We start from the raw sequence: 26,171 nt of genomic DNA on the forward strand, positions 1-26,171 counted from the left end.
CCTAATGTATATGCATCGGGTTATTTAGTTGTTAATCGGTACTAGTAAAACAAAGGATTTCGAGGCAGCCATGATATTACTATAAGTCTATAACATATTTATAGTTATGTATGTACGCGGAACAAGACACAAAATGCCAGTGAAATTTCAGGAATATATATATATATATATATATATATATATATATAAATATATAGCTATGCATATATTTAAAGACATAGCATGCTGCATATACTTACTCTACACCCGAAACAATCCATTTCCACAAGTTAAAATCCGGCTCTCGTCCAAGTTTGCCTCGCCTTTCTCTCTTGAAATCCGAAAACTAATGAACTGATAGTTGAAAAATCCGAACATTTATATAGTAACAGCACAGGAACTTCCCGTTTTGAGCGGAAGTTTAATTATGGATGAAAGACAAACAAAATACCATGTCACACGCAGAGGTGTGAAAAATGACGATAGATACATGCATTCTATGTTCTATTTGTATGTTTGCATCGTGAGGGTTGCTACAGACCCACATAAGAGGACGTTTCCTAGGCTATGATCCATAACACATTCCCATCGGCTATAATCTCAAGAATGCGCTTTACGATATCAAAATTAAACGGAACTTTAGACGTCAAGCTGTTCATGCAGGGACCAACATGAAGTTATTTCAAAATATTCGGGCGTGTTTCAGATGAAAATGCTTCAATACCACGTCCGGTCACACGGTCTGGTTTGGCGTCAGCCATGAAATTTATGCACCAGTTTCGATCCCAGCAGGTGCGTGAATAGAGATTTCTGTGAAATCATGGGTCTTATTATAGTCATCGCGAATTGGACAGAATTTCCTAGAAATACCATGAGTCTAATTTAAACCACAGCTGAAAAGGTTATAAAGATTATTTCGAAGAAGTAAATACAAATATAAACATGCAGAAAAAAGGTTAATTATTCTAATAAACATATATTATTTCGCATTTGAATGGGTACCTAGCAATGTCATAATCTGCATGTATGGTCTAAAAAATAGCTGCATGTGGCAGATCCTTTCACTAGCAGAGGGAGCGTAATTTTATATCTTCCGACGTATTTCTGTGGTTATAAACGACAGATTTGGCCATGCAGGTGATTTCCAACTAACAGATATGCATTAAAATGATGAAATTGCGTAAAAATGCATGATTCCCGAGCATTGATTTTTGAGGAAATAATCCTGAATTTGAACAATAAATAGTTGTACAATATAGCTAGTTGACAAAGGTTATTAATTTTTAGCTATGCGAGAAGTGCCAGTAAATTAAATGACCAGAACACAGTAACATAAGGATACTGGAATACTTTTGTAGCACTTCTTTCTTCCGTCAATTTTGAGATTTCAATTTTAAGGAAAAAGTTCACTAATGTGACAGGAAACTCAAGTTCACGGAAAAACCCAACGCCTTAGATAATTATCAATTGATTCAAACGTACACAACAAGATTTAAACAAGATAGTCCATAAAATATAAACTTTGTTCGCTAAAACAATACAAAATTGGTGCCACTGTGAACAATATAATACAACTAAAGTTTTGTTTAGTGACAATCAAAGCACTTAACGTGAAGTAGCTACACTGTTTTGCTGCACTTCCTTTCGTAATGTCTGATTTGAGTGAATTCTATTTTTATTAGAAACCCAGAGATTGCACGTGAGCACTATAATATCGGAAAAAATTGTCTCTTATGAAACTGAATCTCCACCTTTATCACATATTATATGCATGCATGCATTGCTATGACAACTTGAATAAAATGACAAAAAAAAATGAAGCAAACTTCAAATATATAGTTGATATAAGTGTTAGCATGCCCATGCATGTATTAGACCTTTCCCCTCTTAGCTTTTAGTTGTGATTTCACATTGTTTAGAAACGATTTAGTTTAACAAAAACGCAAAAAGAATCGGCAAGGTTTTCTTACAAACAAAATCGCTTCTTTATAATCAACTACCGTCACGCATTGCGCATTTGAAAGCTAAACTGAGGGGAAAGGTCTAGCTATTGGCTCGTTGTAATTCACCACCCGAAGTTTATTAATATACTAATTTCAAATGGAGCCAGCTATTAAACGGAAAATAATCAAAGTATATATCTGGGGCCGGTGTTCAAAAGGTGCATGGATAAGGTTGATACAGTATCGAGAAATATTGCATGGATAGTGATTTTTTTCATAAGCGCCGTAACTTCCAGTTTTGAGCGGAACAACATACCAAACCAGATGCGGAGGCGTGAAACATTTACCAACCTTAGATCCGCAGTTATTTTTACTTTATATTAATGAGCTTCCCGATTTCCTTCAGAAAACTACTCCTTGCCCTATGCTGATGATACCCAAATTTGTTGTAGCTTTAATAGTTTGCCTGAATTAACGGTTAAAACCTTAATCACGATTTGAATAGAATCAGTGAATGCCTTTCTACAAATAAATTACAACACCATTCAACTAAGACCAAAATAATGTTTATTCGCTCTAAACATCGTATCAGTTCAATTACTTCTGATCATCCACCGATATTAAACTAACCAACGGATCTCTAGAGTTCACTCTTTTACATGTTTTGGGCTCGAGTTGGACGAAAATCTTACCTGGAATTCAGGCGATTTGCAACAAGGCTGGTGCAGGCCTGGGTACGTTGAGATTTGAGACGTATCAAACACTTCGCTCCAACAGCCTCCCTTCAAACAATTTACTTTGAATTTTGTTCTCCTATTTGGGGTGTCTGTGATAATTTTAATTAGTGCACGATCTATATCTAGTTTCAATAGGTGCTGTGTTTTGATACCCATCCAATAATACGACAGGGATGATAAGCAGTTACAAAATAAACAAAGAAAAAGACAGTGAATCAGCGGAGTTTGTTCTCTTGGAAATCAGAAGTAAACTTTGCAGAATCAACCAAGACGACGCGCAGAGGGATATGACTGATTATGACGTCATATTCAAGCCAAAAATACTGATATTATTCGTCAGCTTTTCACGATTCACGCGGCACGCGTGGCAATCACGATTCATACAATGGAATCACGAGGCACAATTAAACAATACTCAGGAAAGTGAGCTCTACATAATAATATAAAGCTTATTGCTCGACAACAGCTTATCATGCACGAGTTACTCGCTCCCAAACCCCCCCCCCCCCGCACCGCTACTGCGATGAACTCGAGGGTTTATTTCATAAAATCTTGAAACAAACGCTGCTTTCAGTGCTTTTACTATATTCTCTGGATTAACTAAGTCAGAGCATTAAAATTAACGTAAGTCGAATAAAAGTATTCCTACCATAGATAACCATGTTCCTACTGAAAAATCAGGAACACTTTCGACTGAAACTCAAACAAAGTAAGCAACTATGGCAGGTCCGTCGTCTTGCTAGAAAATGTACAAAAGTCAATGTCAAAAATCCGCTAGGATAAAAATCAGTGTCAAAAATCCGCCAGGATATTATATCAGGATATTATTTATGATGAAAGCGAGTGCCGACGATTTTAAATATCACTCATACTTTGGTAGAAGTTGATTATTTATCAATAGATTATGGATACTGTGCTTTTATATTTTGCACTCACGCCAAATTAGTGCCCCTGCTCACTGCTGGCAAAAGGCGAAGACTTCAAGGCTTCAGAAAATGATTGAGATTCAGAAAGAGAAAAAAGATTTACAATGCTCAACAAAAGTATGTCTTGCACAAAAGATTTGAAGTTTGCACATGGCAAACTGAACGAATCATGGCGTCTGAATTAATAACCTTGTATACTTAAAGCCTCAAGACTGTCAGATATATGTATATGATGGGCTGTCAAAAGATTGCAAAAAATAAAGATAGAGAAAAAATTTTTTAAAGTGTTTCTATTTATTTCAATAGTTTCTCTTTGATAGCAATTGTGCACAATTGTGAACAAGTGATTAGATTTTTGGGTTGAAACCACCGATTTCTATAGTAATTTATGTTTAAATGCTGTAGGAACAATGAGCGTTCAAAGGAAATCAGACGGGCATAAGACAAATATATAAATATACATACCCTTTTTCTGGCTACGGCCCTTCCTATCTGTGTCAGCCTCAGAGCCGTAGCGAAGCCTACAATTAGGGGAAATAAGTGGGTTGCATATTCATATATTCGTCCTGACCAACTGATTTCTTTTGAAATAATTTATATTGTTTCTACGTCCATAGAGAGGATGGTCAGCTCAAACATGCAAGAGCAACAGTGGCAAGAAGCATAAATATGAAGTGCGCACTGGAAATTCCCCAGTATCCCTCTGGGCCATGCAGTCCTCCACTGCTTACGCCTACAGATCTTATCCAATAACATCACGTGCACCATCACTGCGTGAAGATACAATAATAATGTGGTTCACTAAATACGAACTATAGAAATACGGTAGAGAGGACATTCGGATTATTAAAGAGATTATTTCATTGCTTGTCTATGACCCTGTTTACAAAACCTGAAACGACACATGACATTTCACAATTCGCGTAATAAAGGACGATTGGGCCTTGATGAGCGCAGCACTTCACTAAGCTATATATATTAGTATATAGTAATGGACCAGGTCCACCATATTTAGAACTGAGGTTTCTAACAATGATTTCAAGTAATGTTTCAATACAATTTAAATCATACTGTATAACTATTTTTAAAAACGTGAATTGTAACGTATCCCTGCAGCATACTTACATAAATAATCATATTCAGTTTGTGCCGTATCCATGCTTTCTGAAAATCATTATAGCAACATCATATAGCACGGATAACTGCATGGTCCTTGTTGGTCATCAGTCTAACTTAGTTCTCATACACTTCCTTAGTGGATTCCAACACTCAACATCAACGTAAAGCACTCCCTTCTTTCTTTTGTGTATTTAGCTGATGTTAACTGGTTGACTGATCTCCATGTTGCATTGTTGTTCATGCATGTTCAAACAATGCTCCGCAAACAACCCGATTTTTGTTCCCACCAGAAATCAGTGCAGCGGCTTGTATACAGGATGTCCAGAAACTAATGTTGTTAATTTGAATGGTCTAACAATATTAGTACGGTAGTGCTCTATGATATTGTTTTTGATCAAAATTCGACGATGTTGAAACCCTTTAAAATATTTTAACTTTTCTCGCCCTATAACGGCTGTATCACTATAAGCTGAATGCAAAGACCAATCCATGCCATGCAGGGTAAGTCAGAATAAATTACTATTAATTACTATTATTACAGGCTCTCTAACTTGCAATCAAATTGGTAGATTTTGATGCAAAAATGTTCTTTAGAAATGAATAACCAATAGCTTATTAAGGTATATAGCTATAGGACTGGAAATAAGGCTTTACCAAAGACTACGAACAACAACCATGCATAATAAATGTATAAAGCACCCGAATTAATGCCCAATGGAATTTGAGGTAGGCGATATTTTAATATGCGTAATATTCTAAAATTTATATTGTTCTTAAGCACAATAGGTTTTGTTTTTATTATTTGGATTACACAAAAACTGAAAACCCGACCGAAGTGCAAAACAATATTGGCCCGCGTTGGCTTGAGCCGCTAGAGTACGATTACATGCAAGCTTTCTTTCTGATGCCAAAGCTTGAAGACCTTGGGACAGATCATAGTCACTCTTTTTATATCATAATTCTACTGCGCTCCATGAGTCAGTCAATCATACTTAAGTAATGGAATTTAGCAACTGAGTACATGGTGCACCCTCGTGACGCCATCTCACACCACTGAATCACACTTCACTAGTTCACTTGCACTACTTCAATAAACTTACATGAAGGTACATCTCATTCCCTTTTATATAACTGGAGCGTGATTTTTTTCATTCAGAATACAGGCGTTCGTTCTGCTATCATGCAAAAATTCTTTATTTACAATTTCCTAAGAAATAAATAATCTTATTAATATTAATAACCTAATTTCCAAAGCGACTAATAAATCGTCAGGAAGTCAGGAATTCGATTTTTATTTTAGTTTTCATCATTGATTCGCTGCATCCAGTGATCAGTTAATAAAAAGTCTCTATGTTGAGAAAATCAACAAGTACATGAATAAACCTTTTGAGCAAAAATTGTTTTACATCTGCCAACGATATTGCATGTATATTATAAAATCCTTCCAAAGTTTAGGGGGCAACACTCGCTTTTCAAAGGTATAGAGCTCGACTAGGCAAGTCAGTTCACTCGATATAATAAGCGCCCCACTTGCTCTTAGGCTTAGCTCAACAATGATTAATTTCTTGGCGTCTTTGGTTGTCTATGAGCCCGTCTGAGTCCGTTGCTGGTCAGCAGCTCAGCTACTGCTTCAGAAATTTCCTTATTTGAACGTTTTTTACCACGCAATTCCAGTTCGGGCGGGCTCGAAAATTGGCTCTTCGAGTTGATCCTGTCGATTGGAAATTTTTTCTTCTTAATCGGTGCCCGTTGGGTGAGATCAATTTCTCATAATTCCATGATGATGACAAGTCGATAAAATGCAATTACGTATTTTAAATACGACAGGAGTGGGATGTGTGCATGTGACCGAGGTGGACGTTCATGCGACAAGAAGCAGCAGTGGCCAGCAACAATAAATTTTGACAATAAACAGTCTGAACAGTCAGCGCTTAGTCCAGCGGTGTGCCAATCGACAAAGATCAGCGGCAAACGCTACTAATGACGTCATCTAATACGTACGCACCGACGCACGCGTAATTCGATCAGAGCGCGAGACACAGATAAATCTGTCTGGGCACAGCGGAGACGACAATTCATCTGTGAGTGTAAGGCCAAGGGCACGTTCGTTTCTCGACAACTAGATCTGGCCAATAATGGGTATAAGAGAATTTCTAAAAAGACGGCGTGAAAATAAGAAAGAGTTGGAGCCTGTCCTTCCTCCAGATGGTGGCTGGGGCTGGGTGGTTTGCGCTGCTGCATTTTTCATCCAATTCATTGTTCTGGGCACTATGAATAATTTTGGAATCTTATATGTTGAACTGTTCGATGATTTTGGACAGAAAGCGTTCCTAACATGTAAGAATTTGCCATTGTTATTTTAATACAATATTGATGTTGTTCTTATTGCCCAAACTACCTGCTGTTGCATGTATATCAAATTCCAAGCATTGCATATTGAAGGAAAGTATATATTTATTCTTGCTTGCCCTGCAAAATGTTGTTAAAGTTATGTGCGTCCATTCGTTGAAACAATGTTGCATCATTTTATAATTAATGTTGCAAGGTTTGATTCAGGGGTTTGTTCGCTATGACTCAGGGATTAGGGATTTGTTCGTTTTGTTTCAATCAGAACTCTCTTGGAGTACCTATAGTTTTACCACGAAAAGAGGTAGATTTGATCGTGTTGCGGTACTATAAAATGTTCCCGTCTAATTGACCTTGTATGACCGCAAGATACAATATCGTACAATCCGAATCTCTCCTGATATAGCTATGCATGACCCAAGGCTCTATTATATACTACAGCGTCGGCAACATTTGTCCGTGTGCATTAAAATATAATATTCTCTACAGTCTTGAACTTTTTATGAATTCGTACCATCCGCTTATACTGCTTTTAATGCAGATAATATGCCACTTTTGACAGCTGGAAAACATTTATTTAAAATAGAATTCCACATGTTTAAACTTTCAATATTGAAAATGGATGGTTTTTCAAATTACCGATAGGTTTCAACTGTCACTGGGATCATATCAGGGTAACCTACTTGAAAATTAAACGCTTTAATTGCCGTTTATTCATTGTTGAAACAACTATATTTTTTTCAGTGCGGGTTTTACCCCGTGGCAGTTTCGGCTTGTCAGCTTGACTGTGTCAAAGACTGTGTGTTGCGCATACATGCATTAATTATTGAATACTGGTCACCTGTAATTATACTTACAACCTTGTGGTGAAATAGCGTAGCGTAGCTGACTTTTTTTAGAGACAAATCTATCGTTTATTGCTTTTCTTTATCAGTATTCAACATTAGTTTGTTTATCTAGTCTAGAAAGTTCAACTCTCCACCAGAGATTGCGAGTATCACGCGATAATCATTATGTCATTTAAAACGGCATAAAATTATTGATTGTAAGAAAAACAACAAAAAATATCAGTCGTGCATATAGTCATATGACAAGTCATATGACAAGTGTATGACTTGATCATGCTTATGCTTAACCCTTTCAATGCAAATTTTATTTTAATAAGAAAGCTCCTTACTTCGTCTCGGCGAAAAGGATATGAATATGAGTCGGAATTGCGTTTGAAACACCAAATATAAATATTGTTAAAATAATATTTCTGTGGATCAGGTTCGATATTCGACACTGAAATACAACGTATCAACTAATTAACTGGTTTCGAGAATCAACAATGGGAATGCACAACCTCATAGCCAGGCTAGTTGGGAAAGCATAGCTTGTCGTGAATAAATAGCCACCTCGTATTGTTTACAATTCTAAGCTCGCTCAAAAACTGTATAATCACAGCAGACATGCCAGAGCACTTGACTTTCTTGGGCATAAACATATGTTCAACCATGTTTTGAAAGACCCTGCCCCTGGGATGAGACATTGCCTTGGCCTTTTTGAGAGAAAACAGGTTAAACAGGCATTATTAAAATATTGATGGTGGAAGAAGAAAGACAAACCTTTCGTAATTGTAGTCAACACATGCAGTAAAAAATGAATAAATTATTATACTCAATTGATTACTTTATCAAAGGACAGTATTTAGTTCTAAATAGATATTCTATTGTCTATTGTTAGTTGTTACTTATCATATTATAATTCAGAAGTATTAAACGTACATATTACATAGACATAAAGAGTTAAACGTTCCTCTCTGAGTGGTATTTTAGTTTTATTTACAATGCCACCCGTATAAGGCAATCAGTATTTCTGTTTAAATACAATACATACAAGAAAAATTTCTGAATATTGCACCATTAGGACCCCCTGACACTTCGTGCATTTTCCCGGTAACTGGAACGTAAATCGGGCAATTTGTTTTGGCCCTATTGAAAAATATTAGCTGGTAACCGTGTTTATGACCAATTATCAATCCGCAAGATCTTTTGCTATCTGTACTGGAGAAGAATTTTCCGACTTAAAAAAAGGCTGATGTACGTCAACGGCGAAAGTAGTTACATATAACCTGTGCCTGTGGTTAACCTCAGAGTGGTTGTTCGTTTCAGTCTTTTTTTACGTGTAATCTATATATAGAAAAAAACAGGCTTGGATCACCTGTTTTAGATATTTCATGAGATATTTTATGCAATTTGTCAACACATGACCACTATCCACTAAGGCACTATATTTCTCATCTACTGAGTTTAAAGGATTTACGGAATTAACCTTGACTTGTTGAAAGTTTGCAAAACTTGGCTATATTGTCAACACAAAATAATATGCCCGTGCATGCACTACCTTTTTGTGTGACTTTATTGATAAACATGCGGATGTATTTGTCATTTTTTATTTGGCTTTAGTTTGTATAAGATTAAAAATATATGAGTTCAGAGCTTAAGTGCATGTCGAAACCATTAATTAAGATCATCTACAAATCATCAGTTCAGTTGTTCATGATTCCTAACCTCTTTGCTCGCAATTGTTTGGGAATTCGACCTCTTGTATTGAGAAATTAAGATCTGACCATATTTTGAGTTGTTGATGTTATGAGATACCCGATATAAATATAATACCTACACCCCCTATGGGCTATGTATAAATATAATACCTATCACCCCCTGTGGGCTATGAATAAGTCAGGTTAATTTTTCTCAACTCGGCTCTCCTCTGGTCTTAAAATTCTGCACGATTCTCCATCAACGCAAACCACCCTGGTATTGATCTCTCTCCAGAGAAATACTCGAAATGATATCTACAAGTTACAGCCTAATATAGTCTAGCCTCCGTCCTTTTAGGTAGTCCTAGTTTGAAAGCTAGGGCTTGAAGTTTCCGGTGTTGATAAAAGCTTGATTTCAATGATATGCCAAGTTTTCGTTTTTTAATCAAAGCGAACAAAATTCTCTCTCCAAGCAAAAATCCAAAATGATATCTATAAGTTACAGCCTATAATATAGTCTAGCCTCAGTTCATTCAGGTAGTCCTAGTTTCATATTCACCGTGCACTGTATAAACGAGGTTTGATCAGTACTTTAATTTGCGCATACTTGACGCGTAATATGCAAATTTGTGCAAGATGAAAACAATTTTTTTCGCAAAATCGTTAAAATAGCATCAGATACGGCAACACTTTAAGGTTCGGTGGGCTTCCAAGCCATATGGTATCTGTCCATTGAAGCAAAAGCTCGATTTCAATGATCTATAGGCTTTAAGCCTAAAATAATACAATGGATCCCCGATTCTTAGAAGCTTTTGTGAACCAGATTAAAGCCTATAGTTTTCATGATGTATTTTTGTTGGTGACTGCATGGTGACGACATTTTTTTTCAAAATAACAAGGCTCTTTATTCTCCAGTGACGACCGACCTTGGCTTGCGCCGACTGTCCCATGCATTGCCCATTGTCGGTGATTAATGAAAGCTAGGCACCTAGTTCATGTATTGTTGGTGTATGTGTATTCAAAATTACAAGGCACTTCATACTTGATTTGCAGCTCGCTCATTTTGGTGGCAGGAATGCACAAATGCTTGGCTGTGGCACTGAATTACCAAATTTTAATAGTAGTAGACAGTTCATATTATATTTTTCTCATGAGTCACCGACAGTCGGCGATGTCTATTGTTGCCGGGATCATGCACTATAGAACAGTGCTTGGTTATTTTGGATAAATTTAATTGCCCCGCCGACACAAACTGCAAAATATATCGCCCACAACCAGGCCTAACAGAAATTATATTTAATGTCGTGAGTCATGTGGACGGTATGCGTATTTCACATACGTCAGAAGACAGAAGTTCTCATCTGAAAAGCAAACTTTAGTTTGCACGTCAATCCCTGAAACAGATACCCTTCACCCTGCAGTAGATCAATGTTTACGCAGACAATTAACTTGCGCCACAAGGTCAAGGGTAAGCAGGTATATGACCATGGGTGTGCGACATCAGTGAAAAAACAAAGGCTCGATTACAAGATTACAAAATAAGGAAAATATTTTTGCAAAACGACCAGCTGTTTACGTAGTGTAGATTTATATTCCACCCTGCTGTTACAAAATTTTTGAAATAGTGTTGTTATAGAAACTACTTAGTGCGCTCCCCCATGATTCGCCAGAGACAATCGTGCTTGCATCTCAATTTTGACCGTTTTGGCAGCCATATATTTAGGTACAAAAATTATTTACACATGAAGCCATGAATAAAAACCCCATCACAATACATTGATTGAATTTGGAACGGTCTCGACCTTTTTCACCATGACAAAGCAGCTAACTGTCCCTGCGTATTGTTTTTTTTTTCAGCTCTGATTGGTTCAATCAACTATGGCGTAATGTTCATGAATGGTCCGATAGCAGCAGCCATGGCAGCCAAATATGGATGTCGTGCAATGTCGATGCTTGGAAGCATCATATTTTCCATGGGCTTCCTTTTATCCTCTTACGCTCAAAATATCATCACGTTATATTTTACCTATGGAATTATGGTCGGATTCGGTGCTAGTTTGTGTTATTTTTCATCCTTGGTTGCTGTTGGTCAATATTTTTATACGAAATTGTCTTTAGCAAATGGGATTATATCATCTGGCAGCGGGATTGGAACCCTTGTCATGGGACCAGTCATGAACAACTTATTAAAACTGTTAGGATGGAGAGATACGTTACGGGTCTATTCTGGACTATCTGCCATTATCTTCCTAAGTGCATTATTGTATCGTCCCATCAATTCCAGCGCTGTCCAAAATGAGAAGAATGAGAAGAAAGAGCCGGAGAAAGCAAAATTTATTGATTTTACAATCTTCAGAAATAAAGCTTATATATTCTGGTGTACTGCTCTGGCTATTTTCATTTTAGGATATTTCGTACCGTTTGTTCATTTGGTAAGACTTGGCTCTAGTTATTATATTTATGCAGCCCGGCTGACTTTGCAAATGACATAGTTTGCAAACTCAGGCCCATCTCAGACGTCGAACCTTTCATTATTAGAATCGACTTAAAATAAACTTAAACGGAAATTTTTGCTCATGAACAAGGTCGAGCACATGAAACGCTCAACGTCTGAAACAAGCCTTAATGTATACCTAAATTTATTGTAGCACCTAGTCTCCCTAGAGTATAACTGAATGGTCCTCATCACAATTTTCTTAACTCCAAATCCATTCTTCAATATTTGTTTGAAACAGGCGTGCAATTCGATCCCTACAGCACAGGTGTAATTTTACATTTGAACTTTTTTCCCTTCTTTTTCAAAGAGAAGTTAGCTTATAACAATCATGCTCTTTGTCTGAACTTAGAACAACAGGTGTGTGAACAACTAACAACAGTAGCTATTTATTTTAGGTAAAATATGCCCAAAACAACGGTGTATCGCAAGATGACTCGGCATTCTTAATTGGTATTATGTCCTTGGGATCAACATTTGGTAGATTATTCTTTGGTCCACTTTCTGATCATCCTAAAGTTAATAGACTTTATGTGTATCAACTTTCAATTCTCTGCATGGGGATTTGCAACACACTGCTGCCATTGATGAAGACACATGCTACTATCGTGTGTTACTGCGTGGTCTGGGGCATATTCGAAGGTTGTTATGTCGCATTGTGTGCCGTTTTAACCGCAGATATTGTTGGACGGGATAAGTTATCATCTGGGGTGGGTGTGTTGTTTGGCATCAAGTCTATTCCGTTAACAGGAGGGCCAGCGTTAGCAGGTAAAATATTATTCACCCACAAGATTGATTGTATTAGCTACACAGGGGAATTATTAGCTAGAGTATATAAAAAAGCAAATCCCGAAAGAAGTTATGAATGCTGCACGAGTCGCTTTGCTTGCAGGCGTGCATATATGGGTCGTTTAAGGCTAGTTTCCACTCAGGAAAAATCTCCTTTGGATCGGAACGGACAGAAAAATTTCCTTTGTCGGTGAGTTCTCAGGCGGCGTTTATACAAAGGAAACTTTGCTGTCCTGTCCAATGCCAAGGAGAATTTTCTTGAGTAGAAACTAGCCTTTACACCGCCTGGGCAATGTGAAGGTTGTTTAAGTCACCTTGTTACGTTATGTTTAGGTATAGGTGACTTTAAGTTCTAAGAAAGATCTACAAAATCAATAAATAGATTGTTATATTTTCTAGGTGCTATTTACGACATATCCAAATCCTATGACGTGGCATTCTACATTGCTGGGGCGGTCTGTACACTCTGTTGTTGCATCATGTTTCTTATCCCACTCGCTATGCCTGAATCTGCAGAGGAAGTCGTCGCTTGTGAAAAGTTCGACGACATTGAGAAGAAAGCATCAATGGAAAAGAGCACTGTTGCAAATGGAAAATTAGAAAATGGAAGAAGAAGCGATGATTCAGCTTATGTTAGTGGCCAACCATCAGCCATCGTTCTCCGTCCCAGGCCTCAAAGTTCTTATCTGTCCCCATATCGAGGTGACGAATTAGTTGCGAGTCCGTCAACGTTGTCAATTCGTCGTTCCATGAGTCGATCAACGGCATCCCTTGCCCATAGATATCTTGAACCAATTGCAAAGAAGGCCAAAAGTTCAGAATTTGGTAGCATGATGTCAATACCTATAATCCCGAACTCAGGAGCTTATCGATCATTACAACAGATTCCTGTTCTCACAGCAAGCGTGGATCTACATCAAACTAACAGCCAACACACAAGCTCTCATAACGTGAACAATGCACAACAAGAACGAAGAGTGCCTGCAGATATTCCAACTATTGTCATTGACGATAATTTACCTGATGATAATTTACCTGGCGATAGTCTTCACAACTCGACTGAAGATATCAATGAAAGCGTCAATCTCATATCACAAATACCAGGCAGACAAACCGATCTTTAGTTATTCAATCAAACACTCCACAGCAGATGTTGCGAGAGCCATAAATTAAATGGACCACGAACCGATTAGAAAATGTCTCTTATTCGTGTTATTTGAATAAATAAACACGGTTTATAAATGGGGAACACAAAGCATAAATTAGTATTTAAAATAGCATTAAAAATTTTAACGCTATCAACCAAACTTGCCAAAAGCAGGACTGGAGGATAATGTACCAGTGTATCTGCTATGTTTGGAGAATGAAGGCAAACTTAGCTCTGTGTTAAGGAAATGTTTTTAGGAGAACTCGTGTTTTTCCCTTTTCTAATGGGTCGGAAATTTCTAAAATAGTTTTTGAAATTTTGTTGTTTGTAACTTTCCATTCATTCTACTGGACCATGTAAAATAATACTTGGTAATTAGTAGTTGATAGTAAATACATAGGCTTCATTTATTTCCAACTTGACTCACAGTTGACTGATAGAAGTTACTGATAGAATGAGTTCGATGTCTATTGTTATTGAAGATGGTGTATATGGTATTCCTTAGAGTCAATCATTCACTTGATCAGGTGACAGGTGATGAGAAAAGTTTGTGTTAGTCATATGTCAAGATGGATAGTCTCTTCCGGGAAAGGAATGGATTGATGTTAAAAAGAAAGTAAAGTAAACAAAGAAGTTAAGAAAAGTAAACAGAGAAGTTAAGAGTATATTCTGTATCGGCTATTCATTTGATACAGGATGGTATAGATCATGGCTTTGCCTTCGATGATAATCAATCACCTTTTTTTTTGTATCTTGCATCGGGTTACCTTCGGAACGCCTGGCACTGAGTGATGTCGGTCAAAGTCAAAGTTTAGAAAACAATATATGAGAGATTTTTAGAACACATTTACTATTGGTATCAAGCAGAGAAAACCAGGAATTTTACTTAGCGGCAGCTTTGGTAAGAATATTTAAAAAATTGTGACTGCTCTCGTAGACAACTAACCATTATTGTATTTATTGATTTACTCACTTCATGATATATTTTATATAATATTCTAACATTATTTAAATATTTTATAGAATTATTAGCGAATTTGAAGTATGTTTTTGGAACTCGCTTCGTTTTTGATAGGCTACGTATTATGGTATTTGTTTCGAACGTATTGCAACCGTCGCAATATGCCACCAGGGCCATTTCCACTCCCAATTATTGGTAATTTTCACCAGACGGGTTTCAATCCTCCGTTCTCCATGGAGAAACTTCGTGAGAAATATGGCGACATTTATACAGTAAGCTTTCCAATTGGAACATTTGTTGTTGTGAACGACGGTCAACTCGCTCGTGAGATGATGGCAAAAGATGATTTTGCTTGTAGGCCGGGAGCATTGACATTTCCCTCCCTGGAAGTATTTGAAGGAAAAAATATTGTGTACTCCGAGCTTGGATCTAACTACACGTTCAGACGAAAAATTGTCACATCAGCTTTACATGTCTTCGGCGAGGGGCTACAACTTGCTGAAGAACGTGTAAACATTGAAATTCAAGAGCTTTTGGACCGTTTATACTCAACTGACGGTGAACCGTTTTGCATCCGAGAACAACTATCCATGACCATGATTAATGTGATTACACGATGGATGTTCACAAAGCAATTTGAGTTTGGTCATCCAACACTAAAAATGCTTGCTGATTTGGATGAAAAAATGATGACTTTATTTCGGCAAGGTAGTTTTTATCAAGTCTTCCCATTTCTGAAATATCTCCCTAACACGGACATTTCGATTTGCCTGGAAGATGTTATCAAAATACGAGACGAGTTCTTAGCAAAGGAGTTACAACAACACCACGAAACACGTCAAGATGACAAAATTCGAGACATAACAGACGCATTATTGGCTGCATTCGAAAAGGAAAAACTACGAAACACAAATACGGATATTCGTTCGTACCACGATATTAAGTATTTACTGGTTGATATAGTTATAGGTGCTACCGGTACCATTACATCAACTTTAACGTGGATGATTGTTTTTTTGGTCATAAATCAAAATGTCCAGAAGAAACTTCACCAACAACTCGATGAAACAATAGGTAGACATAGATTACCGTGCTGGAAAGATGCTGAGAATCTCCCTTACGTACTTGCAACTATCTGTGAAACAATGAGATATTCCGTCTTCATCCCCTGTCTTCCTCGCAAAGCAAACAGGGATACAATTATTCGAGGCAAGATTATTCCAAAAGATACCGGGGTTCTTATCAATCTATGGCATATTTATACAAATCCAAAAGATTGGGATGACCCAGAGTCATTCAAGCCAGAAAGATTTCTTGATTGTGATGGCAAATTTATTGGTTGGAATACCCTGAGTAATTTTATCCCATTCGGAGCAGGGCGTCGTGCGTGTGTTGGTCAATCATTAGGCAAGATGGATACATTTGCAGCTGCTTCAAGAATGTTACATCAATTTCATTTCAATGTTTCACCCGGAGTACCAGCACCTACCCGTGAAGGTGTGACTGGGTTGATACGATTACCTAAACACACAATAATATCCGCTCATCCTCGTGACTAAGCTGTGTACGCTCTAGGACGTTGATTGATAAAACTCTTTAACGAAAATGCATAAGATAAACTTTGATTTCGTTTGACTGTATTGTTACAAAAAGGATTTCAGATAATATATATAATTTGATACTAATTTTCGTCATAATTTCGGCATTTATAGGTCAAACCTAAGACAATAAAGATATAAACATGCAACTATTGATTCCAGACATTGACCTTGCATGATTGCCGTCAGTTTTAGCATGCTGCATGTCGGGGCATTTACGAGGCGTATATTCTCATCTTTCTTGCACAAATTCGTTTCTCATTTTTACTCACTAGTACTGAAGGGAAAGTGAAATCTTGGTTTCACAAACACAGCAGCTGAACTATATAGTTTACATTATGTCACAAAGGGAATCTCCGGTAACAGTTTCATGTTCTGGGAAGTTGGGAACTCAGTTCCGGTGTAATTATGCAGCAAACCGAAACGGTTCGGAGAAATTGCACAGCAATTTCTAGGCAAATTTTAAGCAAGCTAGCTTAAAAATGTACTAATTTGAAATATGGCAGGGATCTCACAGCAGAGTTTAGATCCCAATCGAACGATTGTAGTGTTAAATTTCCCTTCTAATGTCAGAGAAGATGATTTAACGATTCACTTTCAGAGAGCGAGATATGGCGGCGGAGATGTCGACGATGTATTGGTTGATGGCAATGTCGCATTTGTAACTTTCGATTTGCCTACAGGTTTGATCGTTTTGTTTTATTTTAACATGTTTGAATCGTGTACTTATTCGGCAGAATTCTTATATATATGCAGACTGCATCAAACGAGACCGCCATGCATAAGCTGAACGGAGAATTATTGTACTATGTTGTTGAGCTCTCCTATATAAGTTTTCTAAACGCCGCGGCCTGCTTGCTAACCGGACGGGTTTCGGCACCGTTCGAGTTTTTTACGGCTTTCGTGCGTGTATTTGATAGGCCCTACATGAAAAGAAATAAAAGTCGGTGGGGCATAATTTACGTAAGTGAACAGCCAGGAAGCTATTTCACTTTCTCTTTATTTATGCGTTTTCTTAGTTGCAAAAAGTGTCCTGAAGCATGAACAAATCATCGATAAGAAGAACGTTCAAATCCAGAGCTATGAGTCATGGTTGGCAAAAAGAAAGGTTATATCATTATTAGCTAAAGAACCGATTTGATGTTACAGAAAACCGCTGACTTAGCAACCTGCAACCTGCTTCATGTGCGGTTGATGTAAAGTTAATTGCTTACCTGCTATGAAAGCTTACTTCAAAATGCGATTGACAATTTGTTCTTTGTAACAGTGTGAAATAATATATCAAAATATATGAGTACAATTATTGGGATCCCTCCTCCCTGAGTTACCGACACTACATGAATATTAAACGGAAACAAATCTTCAAAAATTTTATTCCTACATGTGCGCGGTTTGTTTATTTGTTAGTGTCTAAATAACTGTAGTAGTGATACTAAAGGGATACTGTCCTTGTTTGTGTAACGACTTGAAACATGGATGTTCAGCGAAGCTGCGAAAGCAGTGTATGATCATGCAGCTTCCGAACTCAAGTCCCCAGCAAATATTAAATATCGATTATAGCCTCAAAAATGTACAAAAGCACTTCTTAAACAAAGTTAAACTAATAATAAAATACGGTGATTAAATGCTTTCAAAATTTCAAATAGAGTAACGCCGCCGTTGATAGCCAAGACGACGATAGTGGCAATACAACAATTTATGTCAGCGGTTTGGGAAGCTCAACAACTAATGAGTCCATTACACATTTCTTTGAGAGCAAAAAACGAACTGGTGGCGGTGATCTGTGCAAAGGCAAAAAAGGAATCGAGAGAGTTGCACCAACTGTTGCACGTTTGACATTTGTTTCTTCGAAAGGCATGTTTGTTACCTAATTTATAGATCAGACTATAATTATATAGATCAGAGGCAGGTTGTCCAAAGTTCAATCCTTGGTTGGCCGATATCCTTCACTTCACCAATCTCCCATGCAAGGGTTCTATTGTCAGTGTTATTGAGTGATTGCTGATGAGTAAAATTTCTTCTTCCAAAAAGCATTTTCTAGTTGTATGATCACAACCAATCAGTCGGCGTCATGGAAACTAGACGTTACTTTTCTGAACAGCTGACCCCAGTACTAGCTTTGTTAGCTACTACAAGAAGTTACAACTTCTAGAAGTTGACAATCTATTCCAAAACATGCAAACTAACCGACTTCACCTGGTTTGTCAAGTGTTAGGGCCATAGCATTGATTCCTCAATACCACGGGATATTTTTTTTTCTCAAACATGCATCCCATTTGAAACTTACATTCGTAAATTTTTATTGTGAATTAATATTCTTGATGCTTTAGATGCGCAAAATGTACTCCAGAAATCGAAGGAAGAACCGTTACGATTAGGAGGCAATTTGTTGAACGTGAGCACTGCGTTTGAGTCGATCTACGATAAAAGTATTCTTCTGGCTAAGAATCTTAACCCACAAACAGACATAGAAACGTTTACGAGTTTTGTGCAATTTAAGAGGAATGTTGATGTCTGCAATGTTGTTTTGGGGGAAGAAGGGAAAGCTATTGTTATACTAAACGGTAGGATATCATTGTTAATTCATACTATGTTGGATTGTTGGTTGAAAAATAATGATCGTAAGAATATAAACTACTAAAGTTCCAATGATTCCTACACTCAACAGGAGGGTGGTATTAAAAAATTTCCCTCTAGATAAATTAGACACATTATACCTATATACCAGAAATGATGCATGGGTTAAACAAATAATATTCGATACTCACATTTCTAAATTATTCCTAATTTAGATGAAGCAGATTTAAACGAAGAATGTGTCAATGAAAGCATGGAATTGGACGGCTCTGTTATTTCTCTGGAATTTGCTCCATTGACCAACCACATGAGAGTCAGTAATATACCAGAAGGAACGAGCAAGGATGATGTAATGTATAAGTTCCAAAGCCGGATACCTGGTGATCAAGTTACAAATGTTGAGCTAGATGAAAAGAAAAGAATTGCAGATGTTCACTTTGAAAATTGTTCAGGTACAGAAGATTGTGCTGGCCGCTTGCTAGTGGCAGTGTTCGTAATGCTTGTGCTTCATTATAATGCTTGTGCTTCATTATCATTATGATGCCAGCAGTGCTTCTTCTTGATTCATTACAAATACGGTGCTTTAAAGATCTTACACCCAATGCTGCAGAACAATAGTACATTCAAATTCCCTTGAGTCCTTGCAGAAAGAAAGGTTCAGAAGTCGATTCATTATCCAGTTTATTCAATTAAGATTAGTCGTCTTAAAATGTTTTTAGGACTATTTATTCACAAATATGTTTGAATATTGAAATGATTCCAATATTTTTACAGCTGTTTCCGAACTTGTGAAGAAGGAACATAAATTACGAAGTGTCAAATTAACCGTCTATCCTTACTATGACGACTTTGAAGAAGAGGTTAAAATCAAAACGGTCGAATCTACTTTCATCTGTCAACTAGATTCTCGTGTGATGGATTACATACTACGTCATGGAGAAATTGAGATGTTTTCCTTTAAATCGATTGAATATGATAAAGTAAATTCAAGAATCTATTATACAAAAGATTTTGACAATTCCATCCGCGCAAAGGAATTTGAAGAGAAAGTGAGTGGATTTTTTAGTATGTTTAACGTTGAAGAAGTTAAAATCCCGACAGTTATTTTTGAGAAGGTTCAAGGAGCTATTCAAGACAAATGCGAAGGATTCAATGTAAAGAAAATCGATTGCTGTTTTGAAGACCGTCATGTAACTTTTGTAGGGAAAAAAGAAGATGTATCCGGGATAAAACAAACAGCAGAAGAAATAATTGATAAGGTTTCAGAAGAAGCCAAGTATGAATCAGTTGAACTGAGAATAGACGATCAAAATAAATTAAAATTCTTGAATTTTTTCGATTACTTCAGTAAACTCACAAAAGAGTTTCCAGAAATGCGAATACTTGGAATGGACAGTACATCTGGTACACTGACAGTTCTTGTGACGGCAGAAAAGACAAAGGATGTCGAATTAAGGATCTATAAAGATGTGCTTAATCTCTCAGAGATTGATGTTAGTTTAAGTGATCATCAGTTAGAATTTCTGAGGAGGACTGATTGCCAACCCGTGAACGATTTGTTGAAGAACGATGACGTCATGTTAACGCTTTTTAACTCTAAAAATAACTTGCAGGCAAAGATACTTTCTTTGAAGAAATTTCACGATAACGAGGTAATCATCTCGGTTAGAAATCTTTGGAAATACACGGAATTTGGGTATTGCTTACATCTGACCGCACTTGCATAGCACATGCGCTAACGATTTCGATAGCCTCTTTAAAACGAATATTACATTATTGTGACGTTTAGCAGAGGCATGTTATTATAAATAAAAAAGGGCGCTTTTACTCGTCTAGTGCGTTAAGGAGACTTTTTCGGGGCATATGCGGTTTAAATACTAAATGCCATCCTCATTCAGATACTTCAAAGTCGATACTGTGCTGAGTTTTTTAGTTTGAATGATTTTATTTATTTTGGCTGGATCCGCTAATGAAGTTACTAATTTGTTTAGTGCAGTTTATTCAGTAAAGTTTACTTTATTAATCGAAGCCCTTCACCTTCCGGCGTTCAAATTTTGCCACGTACCCGAAGTACATATTACTAATTTACATTAATTATATTTTTTAAGATAGAACGACTTCTCAAAGTCGTACTTGAGAAAACAACAGAGAAATCGATAAAAGTAGACGATGAGACAGCAAAATTTCTGAGAAAGTCAGAAAAACTACAGAAATTCAAGAAAGAACAATTTGACAAACACCAAGTGTTGATTGAACAAGAAGTAACATGTCCTTGGAAATTTTGGATTGTCTGCGAACAATCGAAGATAAGCAACGTCGAGAACGACCTGATGATCCTGATTAAAGAAAAGAAGATTGGAATAAGTAAATTTACACCCACAGATCCGATGAAAATACGTTTCTTTGAAGAACACTGCTGGGACAAGATTAAAGAAAAAGAATGCAATTGTAAGGTAGAAGGAATTGTTATTCGAAAAATTGAATCGGCCTCTCTTGAGGTAAAGGGAACAGACGCAGGTAGAAAATAAGTCATCACCTTTCTGGAAACCTTGGCTGGGAAGGTTGAATTAAAGGTAAGTGCATGCATGCATGTTGTCTGTTTAAAATATAGTTTGATTGGCTCGCTTATAAACATTCGTAAACCTGAATCATAACGCAAGACTGACAAGCACTGAGGACGATCTTTATGAAAGATAATGCATCAGTAGTCGCAGCCATAAAATTAATTTACATGTATTTTGTTTTCGCAGTATTCGATCTGCATGGATAGCACCAGTTATTTACGTTCCGTTACCTCTTGTGTCTACGCCTTTTGTAAGGATTTGTATAGTCAACGTGTTTTGTAAGGATTTGTAAATATTCATATTAACCATCATTAAGTATTCAAAGTTCTGTAAACAGTTCTGTAAATAAATTGATACTGAATTTTACTATCAACCAAAAATACTCGCGAAAGATCTATGTATGATCTATGTATGTATGAGATCTATGATCATATATTCGTGTTTATATACTGCAGAAACAATACCCAATAACTTTTCTCACAATGCCTATACTTCTGTTTTTGATGATAGGTATTTCCTCTAGAGGAACCCGGCATGAAAAAACAGGCAAGTACGGATGCGACGAAAGCAATGATTTCTTTGATTGAGAAGAAACACAAATGCGTTATCAAAACTGAGGATATCCAACGTGAGAAGATTCACGAGAAATCAGTTAAAGTTGCCACTAACATCACACATGGAGCAGTGGCCAAGGAAACTGTCGCTCCAACGAACTCGCCTACCATGCATGTTGTCAACGACAAGGAAATAAAGATGAGTTCCGGTCAAAGGATAACAATGATTGTTGGAAATTTGGCAATGCAAAAGGTAGCTATGTTTCGTTTTTAAGTATAGGTTCATAGTATCGGTCGAGTGCTAAATCAGTAAGTGAATAAAATATATCACGCTTGGTTTGGTTCAACTAGCTAATCATTGTAATTGATGACATTAATCCTCATTCATATTCATCTCAAATAGTCAGGTAAATTTCGCTCCCATTCAGGTCGACGTCATTGTGAATACAACCAATGACAGTGTGGATTTAAACGCTAATGCTTGTGGAAAAGCTTTACTTAAAGTGGCTGGTGATGAACTGCTAAAGGAATGTAAAAAGATTGGAAGTCTGAAGGCGGGAGACATGGCATCAACTGGACCAGGAAATCTGAACTGCAAGCGCGTTTATCATGTTCGCTCATCTTCTTGGGACAGCGGAAAAGGATCTTTGGTAAAGTATTGAATGTATTATATATGAATTTTGTTCAATTCCCGATAGTTTTGACAACTTAAATATGTTAGTGTATGTAGAATCCCAATCTGAAGGTAATGAAAATATTATGAAAGGACTAGAAGTGCATAAAAATGAATATAATGCAGAATAAAATTATTACTTTCATGCTATTAAATTCTCCTCTTTAGATTCTACGAAAACTTATCAGAAAATGTTTAGACCAACTCGAGAAAGATAGATTCACGTCCATTGCTATCCCTGCAATTGGTACAGGAAATTTGCATTTTCCACGTTCAGAAGTTGCAAACGTCTTTTTTGAGGAAGTTGGGGATTATCTGATCGGCCAGCCTCAATCGCCCATCAATGATATTCGCTTTGTGGCATATAGTGGTGACCAGCAAACAGTGGACGCATTTCTAGGTTGGTAAATATTTATGCTATAAGCCACAAACGTGTAAGTATATAATTTCTTTCAGCGGGCTTATAGCAGTTAAAGGTACATTTGTATTCGATCATTTTAAATCAGAGAAATGTAAACATTTTTGTTATCAATTTACACATGAGCAGGTCAGGGTGATGTGATTCACCGTACTAAACACACGGTAGTTATCAACATTGCTGTTCCAACTTGGTAAATGGCTCATATTGATTTTATCCTCGGTTCAACATTAGGACGTGCACTAATAATTAAATCCTGCAATTGTCTATTATTCTTAACAGGCGCAGTTCAGAATATAAAGTCTCCTCCTTCCACAATCTATAAATCGAATGCAAAGAATCCGAGTTTAACTGAAAAGCCGGACGGATCATTAGAACTCTTTATCGGGAGTAAACGTCTGAAAGTTCAGATTGTACGCGCTGACATCACCAAAGAAAGAACTAATGTAATTATGCACGTGATCGCCCAAGATTTCTCGTTCAAAGGAGGAGTGATAAACGCACTGACAAAAGCGGGTGGTGATGACATTGTACGAGCGTGCAAGGCACTCGGAAAGCCTGCGATATTTTCTACACACTATACAACAGCAGGAAAACTAGCCGCAGATCAAATAGCTCATGTCATCGCACCAAGTCCGTGTAAAGTTCCTGACCTGAAGAAGTGCCTTGATGTATTTTTGGATGATATTCAAAAGAAAAATATCGCCGAAGTTTCGTTTTCAGCCATTGGAGCGGGTGCGATGGGTTTTCCCGAGAGAGATGTAGTCGATATAATCTTTGGTAATTTATTACGAGTTGCGGAGTTGCAAAATTCCAAATTAAATTTAGTGCGAATTGTAATCATGGATAAAGAGAAGTTTGGCAAATTTAAAGATGCAACTAAAGCTTATGTATTAGCAGCAGGTGCAACTCCTTCAAGTTCACAGCCGGTGGTAAAGTCAGCAACAAAAACCCCTCAAATTATTCATGGAAAGACGATCACAATTTATTCAGACGAAGGTGAGAACATTGTCAGAGCATGGGGAGAGTTAGAAAGTAAAATGAGTCAAAATATTGAGAATATGACCATGAATGATGACGTAATCAAGAAATTTACTGATCACCATCTCAAGGAGTTAAGGAAACTGTCGGAAGATAATGATGTCAGGATTGTGCCAGACGTGAGTATGGGAAACATTAAAATCAAAGGACATATTGCAGATGTTTCAAATATCCAAGAAAAGATACGAACAATGCTGAAAAAGATATCAGACGACGAAAGCAAAGGTAAATTGGACATGCAATACGCCTAAAGGATATACTTTTGTAATGATTAGGGAGCATGTTGAGATGCCTTAAATGTGGTTGAGGTCAATGCCTGGGTCCTAGTGTGGAACATCGGACGCGGAATGATCTATTTAATAACAAATCTTGTACTGACGTTTTATATGTTTTTAGTTCCCGATTACTGGGATAAATCATTGACTGGAGGAGTTCATAAAGTCAACCTGTCCACCAAAAACAAAGAATACAAAGAGATTGAAGATGCATTTAAAAAAACGGCTCCGAATGAAATCGTCCGCATCGATAGAATACAAAATAGAGGTATTTACGAGTTGTATAATGTGAAGCGCCAAGCAATGAAGACAAAATATGGCAGAAACTTTCCTGGCAAAGAGCTGATGTTATTCCATGGCACATCGTCAGAAAATATTGATACGATTAACTCTGGTGGGTTGAACAGAAATTTCGCAGGAATACATGGTAATGCTTGTTTTGTTTCCATGTTTTTGTTGTCTTACGTACGATATGCATAAAGATAAACAATTTATTTAATGACGCATTTCTCATCACCATTAAATTGATGTTCTTCCTGAGAAGCGTCAAAGGGATAAAACATATATGTGGTTTTCTATCTCATGTATACTGTATATTTTATAGCCACTCGTTATGGTAGAGGTGTTTATTTCGCCCGGGATGCCAGTTATTCTTGCCAGAAAACCTTCTCGCCCGCAGACTCACAGGGACATCGATATATGTATTACGCTAAGGTTTTGGTCGGCGATTTTACAGTCGGGACGGATAATATGATAGTAGCTCCAAATAAGAATACCACAGATCCTAACGAAACATACAACTCCGTGGTGGACAATGTTGAAAACCCCAAAATTTATGTTCTGTTTCAAGATTACGAGTATTATACCGAGTATCTGATCACTTTTAAATAACGTCAACTTGGTATAGGAATGTCAGTACAGTGTTACCACGCCAAGTGAATGAACTTGCATGCAAGGTTGGCAAACTTGGAAACTCTTTTTGTGCAATATATAGGCATTTGAATTCAATGAATTATTTTATTGCAGACATGTTACGACTTATATCATAGGACGGGGGGTGTGTGTTGATTTATGTATTCGGTTCGGCCCGACAGGCGACAGATTCCTTTTGTAAGTGCAATGGCTTACAATAGAAATCCATCGGGCAGAACTGCATGAATATAGGAATAAACACCAAATAATCGTTCAAGTTTCGGTCCTGACTTACCTATAGCCATCTTCAGTGCGAATTAAGAAATATATCTGCAATAGAAAAATGCGTTTATTTCAAATGCTTAATTGCTCTTGTGCTGATCAAATAATACAATTAGTTAATTACGATAAGTGTGAATGTTACTGAATAACTTTTGTTTTCACCTAAAGTTCCTATAAATCGATAATCACTTAGTTGATTTAGTTCTATTATAAACAGTTTAGTAATATATAGATAGATATATGCACTTTGTTTTTACGAGACTTGGATCTAAGAAATGCATATTTTTTGGAAATTTAATACGGCATGAATGA

At 37.0% G+C, this 26,171-nt stretch overlaps 3 protein-coding genes across 4 annotated transcripts; all 3 read left to right on the plus strand.

Moving 5' to 3' along the window:
* The first annotated feature begins 6,755 nt into the window (after nucleotides 1–6,755).
* Nucleotides 6,756–14,427, plus strand: LOC114528234 (monocarboxylate transporter 10-like). Its single transcript, XM_028549857.1, has 4 exons — nucleotides 6,756–7,041; nucleotides 11,432–12,006; nucleotides 12,467–12,836; nucleotides 13,257–14,427. The coding sequence occupies exons 1-4, from the start codon at nucleotides 6,840–6,842 to the stop codon at nucleotides 13,979–13,981; spliced, it is 1,872 nt and encodes a 623-aa protein (XP_028405658.1). The 5' UTR covers nucleotides 6,756–6,839; the 3' UTR covers nucleotides 13,982–14,427.
* A 699-nt stretch (nucleotides 14,428–15,126) lies between these two features.
* On the plus strand, nucleotides 15,127–16,611 carry LOC114528085 (steroid 17-alpha-hydroxylase/17,20 lyase-like). Its single transcript, XM_028549665.1, has one exon. The coding sequence runs from the start codon at nucleotides 15,127–15,129 to the stop codon at nucleotides 16,522–16,524; it is 1,398 nt and encodes a 465-aa protein (XP_028405466.1). The 3' UTR covers nucleotides 16,525–16,611.
* A 111-nt stretch (nucleotides 16,612–16,722) lies between these two features.
* On the plus strand, nucleotides 16,723–26,151 carry LOC114528176 (protein mono-ADP-ribosyltransferase PARP15-like). 2 transcript variants are annotated; one of them, XM_028549786.1, is made up of 8 exons: nucleotides 16,723–17,246; nucleotides 17,583–17,671; nucleotides 18,210–18,417; nucleotides 18,894–19,127; nucleotides 19,356–19,592; nucleotides 19,915–20,792; nucleotides 21,249–21,713; nucleotides 22,215–22,301. In XM_028549786.1, exons 1-7 carry the CDS (start codon nucleotides 17,063–17,065, stop codon nucleotides 21,666–21,668), a joined length of 2,250 nt encoding a protein of 749 aa, XP_028405587.1. In that variant the 5' UTR covers nucleotides 16,723–17,062; the 3' UTR covers nucleotides 21,669–21,713; nucleotides 22,215–22,301. The 2 variants fall into 2 exon arrangements, with proteins under 2 accessions (XP_028405587.1, XP_028405586.1); XM_028549785.1 differs by lacking the exons at nucleotides 16,723–17,246; nucleotides 17,583–17,671; nucleotides 18,210–18,417; ... (1 more) ...; nucleotides 19,356–19,592; nucleotides 19,915–20,792 and adding exons at nucleotides 22,687–22,908; nucleotides 23,100–23,331; nucleotides 23,632–24,615; nucleotides 24,787–25,092; nucleotides 25,270–26,151 and having other exon boundaries at nucleotides 21,627–21,713; nucleotides 22,215–22,511.
* The last annotated feature ends 20 nt before the right edge of the window (nucleotides 26,152–26,171 follow it).

This window comes from Dendronephthya gigantea, unplaced genomic scaffold, assembly GCF_004324835.1.
Source record: "Dendronephthya gigantea isolate DGI-Jeju-01 unplaced genomic scaffold, DenGig_1.0 000048F, whole genome shotgun sequence".
NCBI classification, from domain to species: domain Eukaryota; kingdom Metazoa; phylum Cnidaria; class Anthozoa; order Malacalcyonacea; family Nephtheidae; genus Dendronephthya; species Dendronephthya gigantea.

Coding starts and splice junctions, on each gene's coding strand:
- LOC114528085 (XM_028549665.1), top strand. CDS start 15,127: ATGCCACCAGGGCCATTTCCACTCCCAATTATTGGTAATTTTCACCAG.
- LOC114528234 (XM_028549857.1), top strand. CDS start 6,840: ATGGGTATAAGAGAATTTCTAAAAAGACGGCGTGAAAATAAGAAAGAG. Junction 7,042..11,431: donor ACAGAAAGCGTTCCTAACAT/GTAAGAATTTGC, acceptor TTTTTTTTTCAG/CTCTGATTGGTTCAATCAAC. Junction 12,837..13,256: donor AGGAGGGCCAGCGTTAGCAG/GTAAAATATTAT, acceptor TATATTTTCTAG/GTGCTATTTACGACATATCC.
- LOC114528176 (XM_028549785.1), top strand. CDS start 22,239: ATGAAAAAACAGGCAAGTACGGATGCGACGAAAGCAATGATTTCTTTG. Junction 22,909..23,099: donor ACAGCGGAAAAGGATCTTTG/GTAAAGTATTGA, acceptor TCTCCTCTTTAG/ATTCTACGAAAACTTATCAG. Junction 24,616..24,786: donor ATCAGACGACGAAAGCAAAG/GTAAATTGGACA, acceptor ATATGTTTTTAG/TTCCCGATTACTGGGATAAA.